The 5,414-nt window shown below is 44.0% G+C and overlaps 1 protein-coding gene across 1 annotated transcript in view; it reads right to left on the bottom strand.

Annotated features, from left to right (window-relative positions):
• Positions 1–1,703: 1,703 nt before the first annotated feature.
• LOC106816257 (dnaJ homolog subfamily B member 6-B-like) overlaps positions 1,704–5,414 on the bottom strand; it is a 37,559-nt gene continuing 33,848 nt past the window's right edge. Inside the window, exons 5-6 of the mRNA XM_014820840.1 lie at positions 4,765–4,893; positions 1,704–4,334 (exon numbers count right to left, since the gene is read on the bottom strand). Coding sequence (XP_014676326.1) covers positions 4,235–4,334; positions 4,765–4,893 — 229 coding nt within the window. The 3' untranslated portion in view covers positions 1,704–4,234. The remainder of the gene's footprint in view (positions 4,335–4,764; positions 4,894–5,414) is intronic.

The following is a 5,414-nucleotide window of genomic DNA, read 5'->3' as shown; positions in this document are numbered from 1 at the left end:
TACGCGTTCAAAGCCCATCGCATGCTCCATCGGAAGTTATCAGATTCCTTAGCATTCAGCGAAAAGACGACGAGGTGGCAATTACTCCCGAACTCCCAATAACTCCAAAGACCCAGCGTCGCTAACCGAATAAGCTACGTATTTCATGTAAAGGCGCGGAAGCTGATATCAAGATATGAGGACACGATAAAGTGACGACACGATGATAGAAGAACACGATGAAACGAAACTAATATCTGCGGACACGATGAAACGATGACACAATGATAACAGGACACGATGACACGATGACACGAAAATATAAAGCTACGATGAAACTATGACACGAATACATGATGACACGATGAAATGGTGAAACACGTATATGAGCCCCCAAGACCACCGCACCACATGTCAAAAGGTGGCAGAAGGTGTCAGCGATATTGAAGGGCTATGAAAACCAAGCATATAGGCTAGCTGGCACGCAGTTGGGGGTTAATGATAGTAAATGTGGATGAGAGGAGTGAGGTAAGTGGTAATGGTGTGAGGGGAGGTATGGTGAGTGGGGAGATATGGCGAGGGGGAAGGAGATGGGGAGAGGGGAGTTGGGAGGTAATGATAATGGCGATAGTGACGGTGAGAGTGATGGTAAGAGTGAGGCTGAAGGAGGCAGGTTTCCTCACGGCTAGTCAGACAGTGAGGTATGAGAGTGGAAGGCTGATACAGTCAGACGACGTGAGTGTGTGCGCGCGTGCGTGCGTGCGTACGTGCGTGTGTGTGTGTGTGTGTGTGTGTGTGTGTGTGTGTGTGTGTGTGTGTGTGTGTGTGTACGTGTGTGTGTGTGTGTGTGTGCGTGCGTGCGTGCGTGCGTGTGTGTGCGTGTGTGTGGTGTGTGTGTGTGTGGTGTAAAATAAATAAGGTAGAAGAAGAACGTAGTAGTACGGATAAGATGCGACGCACGTTTACAGGAAATAATGCAGGCATACCATACTTCTACGCAAGTCGGCTACTACTACATATAAATACATATTAAACCGAGATTAGTTCATTTCTACATCCAGGTGGCACCACGTGTCATCAATCAAGTTGGATGTCTTGCAAGATTTTAGGTGGCTGCTTCTTTCCAGAAAATATACGACGTATTTTAATTACATGGCCAAACACAGCGTTCATTTACCAATATCCCTCTTTGTTTCTCAATACAGGCTTTCCTCCTTCTATAGATATCTCCTCGCGTGTCTCTTATATTTCTATTTTTACTCTTGCGTTTCTCCCTCTTTATATATATTTCTAGTTTCCCATACACAACGTCTCTCTTCGCCATATTTTTCTCTCGAATCTATTCTATATATTCTTTCTTTCTATTTCCTCTCTTTCTCGGATTTTCTTTCATTGTCTCTCTGTCAGTTTGCTTCTCTTTCTATACCTGGTTGCCTTGCATTTCTTCGCGCATCCATCTCTTTCTCTCGCTGTCTCTCGCTTTCTCTCGCGCGCTCTCTCTCTCTCACTTTATCGCTCTATCTCTCTATCTTTCTCTCTCTCTCTTTGTCTCTCAATCTCTATCTCTATCTCTCTCTCTAGAGAGAGAGAGAGAGAGAGAGAGAGAGAGAGAGAGAGAGAGAGAGAGCTAGAGAATTATAATAATTATGTAGTTATAGATATAGATATAGATATATAGATATATAGCCGGTAATCAATAAATAAATTAAACAAGAAACATTAAATTTAGCCAATATAGTATCTCACGTAAACACCAGTCGATATTGTACTTGCTCACAATTTACAATGACAAAATATTTTTACATTGACTTAGTGTTAGTTCATTGGTTAACTCAAAATCACGTTAAATTTCATTCACAGTGGCACTGTCACCTGTCGATTGTGAAGCTGTCCACCTGTCACGTGTCGTTTGGCAGTTAGAAGAAGATTAATTATCTGAAGCTTAATTAATTAGGTTAACTTCCATTGTGCTGTTATGCACTGTGCACAATAACTGAGCGCTACCTCAGCGAAATTTTGTTCCTGCTACGCGTTCGAATGTTTTGCAGTATGATCGAATCCGCAAATATACAAACGCGACGAAGAGGCTTGACGACTTCCGTATATGACCATAAATATTTAATCAAAATAAACATTCTCATGTAACACAATCTTACTGAAGTGAACGGTACGGAACGGTCCGGCTTGCACCGCGGAGTCACCAACGATCTCCGCCAGCCACTCGACCATCACGCTTTTATCGGCAAGATGGCGACGGTCGCTGAACGGCAGAGACGCTATAACGAACACTACGAGGTAAGACGCAAGTGACGCATTTAAGTGCCAAGTAGACGATCGGCGGCGAACGGCGAAAATCCGGACGGTAACCGTACGCTTTCGGACAGCTAGAACTCGACATTTTAGGACCACTAGAACTTGGAGTTGCGCCGTGGTCGCACGGACACATCGGGGACATTGCGCAAATTACACGAATCGAAATGCTGTGCATTAAAAAGGCTAACGCTCCATTAGGAGTGTTCCCAACTTTGATATCATTAATGATTAATGATTAATGATTAATGATTGATAATCCTAACCCTAACGCTAACCCTAACCTAAATGTCATTAAACCACAAACTAATATATGACCATGACCATATATATATATGTTATTATGACCATTAATGACATTAAAGTTGGGAACACTCCTAATGGAGTATCACCCATTAAAAACCGACACAACATTGAGCTGCTCATGCGGCAACTGCCGTGCACAACACTGCTGCTACAACACCGAGCTTAATATACCGCGCGAGTAGATTCTCACGATGAGCACTAGTGCAGTACAAAACGGCCAAGCAAGTGCAACGCACAAAAAGCTATCGTCACAACAACACCGATCACGAAAGCAGTCATCAGCCATATCGCATGTCTTTCGGCCATAACTCTAATCGGTTCAAATGAATGCCGTCTATAAGTTATTATATAACGCGTTACAACACCAATGGACAGCGTAATCTACTATTGACGTTTTGTTTCGATCGGCAGAACCTTAATCAATCACGAAGGTCGATTTTGGCGACCGCCCCACATAGTTGGGAAAGTGAATAAAGTAGGTGTCACAGCGCCACCTTTAGGCCAGAAAACACATTAACCAATAGATATGGCCACCATTCTGCACGCGTTATCATTCATACTAGTACGTACCTACTATAATTAACGGTAGGTTAGAGGAGTACCATAGTCCTGCAGAAGGGTTGCATCGGGAGCATGTGCACACGAACACAAACATACACTCACGCACACACGCGTACATCCACAGACTTCAAACACTCTGACTAATAACACAAGCCACTTTGCAAAAACTAACAAAATTTACATAACGACGCTCTGCATAAGCACTGTTGCCTACTGCTAGCGACAGCTGCAGTGAACACCAGTCACCATTCAAGTATTCATACGGAAAAGGCAGTAAATGACGGCAAAGTGTCTAGATATACAAACGAAAAGGTTGCTATGGACAGTTCTTCATAAAATGAATTCGTATACATGACGGCGCTACATTACAATGCCTCTAGTCATAGAAACGGTGCAAGCAAGGCATTACGCACGCAGACCCCCGTGAAGGGGAAAAACGGGAAATGATCTCACAAACACACAACCTATATATACGAAATGCCACCAAGGTTTAAACACGGCTGAAAGATATCTCGCCGGGAACTACCGACTGCAGTCGGGCGAGAATCTAGAAGCGCGCGAATTTAATAATTTAATAAAGAAAATCTGAAAAAGCGTATTTACAAATTTCGGCCTGGTTACCAGGCATGCAATGTGCAGCAGTTACTCCTGATTTCATTCACATTGAGCATAGCTTCACAAGTATACGTCATCAAACACACACAAAAAGATTCTTACAATTGCAATTAGTGCTAACTGGACCGAGTTGGCAGAAATCGTCGAATCCGAGGGTAACTTTCACTTATTATCCCGTACTTTTCTCTATTTTTCCCGTACCCTTAATTTTCTCGCCCCATAGTAGACCCTTCCGTAAAAATACTGGCGCCACCTGGTGGTGAGGTTTGCCATTAAACTGAGGTAAATTTATCATCAATGAATTTATTACGAAGTATTGAATAATTGTTTCAGGACAGGATCTCGTCTCAGGACATACTGACGGATAAAAGCAGCGATTTAAAAAAACGCTTTGACATGTCATGGGTCGAATTTGATGATTTCTGCATTAGCTATTAACATTTATATTACTCGCTCGGTGCACCTATGCGCTGGTTATAGCCTGTTGCACGCCGTTTATGGATTTTGCCTTCAGTACGCCGTCCTCGAACGTGGTGACCGTCTCTGACCCATTCTCGGTGATTCTGAAAAAAAAGAGTCGGATTCGATTAGTAATTACTCAAAAGACGGGTTCTTTCTCTCGGTTGCATGATCTGTCTACGTCTCGGCATGCCTCTGATGTATGCCCATGATCCTATGTATCTCCCTTTTCTCACTAACTCTATCACTGTCTTCCCTCGTTCTTTGTCACACAATTTCTCTCCATCCCTCTCTTTCACCCCCCCCCTTCCTCCCCCCTCTCTCTCGCTCACTCTTGCTCTCTCACTATACTGCTTATAGTACGATATTATTACTTCTACAACTATACTACTACTATTCATGACTAGCCACTAGTAACAGCTATAGCTAACCTAGTCGCTAGCAATCGGAAAACAACAGATTCCACGCAGCTGTTACGAATTTACGTCTTCACGACGAATAACAACGGGCGCTACATATAGCTATCGCACTTACTTCTTTACAACGACTTTCTTTCCGTTGACGAACTTGGTTGACGTCGAGGTTTTGCGCACCTTCATGTTGGCGCCGTCAGCAGCGGGCGCCGCACGCAGGCTGCTGGTAGAACTACTGAAGAACGAGAACCTGCGGGACAGCAAGCCGACACGAGAGTGAGCAAGCGCAGTGGGCATGTATCAAACCGGAGGCACGAAGAAACGCAGGCGGCTCGTTGGACTAGGGCAGGGAGGCATGTGAGGCAAGTAGGCAAGCAGACAGGCAGAAACGCAGGCGGGGAGGCAAGTAGGCAAGCAGACAGGCAGGCAGGCAGGCAGGCAGGGAGGGTGCGTGGCGTGCGTGCGTGCGTGGCGTGCGTGCGTGCGTGCGTGCGTGCGTGTGGTGTTGTGTTCGTGCGTGTGCAAAATTTCGTTTTCGTGCAAAAGTGAGACTACACTCGCCAAAGTCGCCGTGGTAACGCATATTATTCAAGTACAAAATAGTATATATATATATATCAGGAGTTAATAAAGACATAATTTGTCTTTATTAACTCCTGATATATATATATATATATAGAATTATAATAGAGAGATATATATGTATATAGGGCCCCTATACGTTACGACTAAAACAGGACGCGATTAGTATTCTTGATGTTCTCTGGGAAA

The sequence above is a fragment of the Priapulus caudatus genome, unplaced genomic scaffold (assembly GCF_000485595.1).
Source record: "Priapulus caudatus unplaced genomic scaffold, Priapulus_caudatus-5.0.1 Scaffold31, whole genome shotgun sequence".
NCBI classification, from domain to species: Eukaryota; Metazoa; Priapulida; class Priapulimorpha; order Priapulimorphida; family Priapulidae; genus Priapulus; species Priapulus caudatus.
This window is presented reverse-complemented; position numbering and strand designations above follow the sequence as displayed.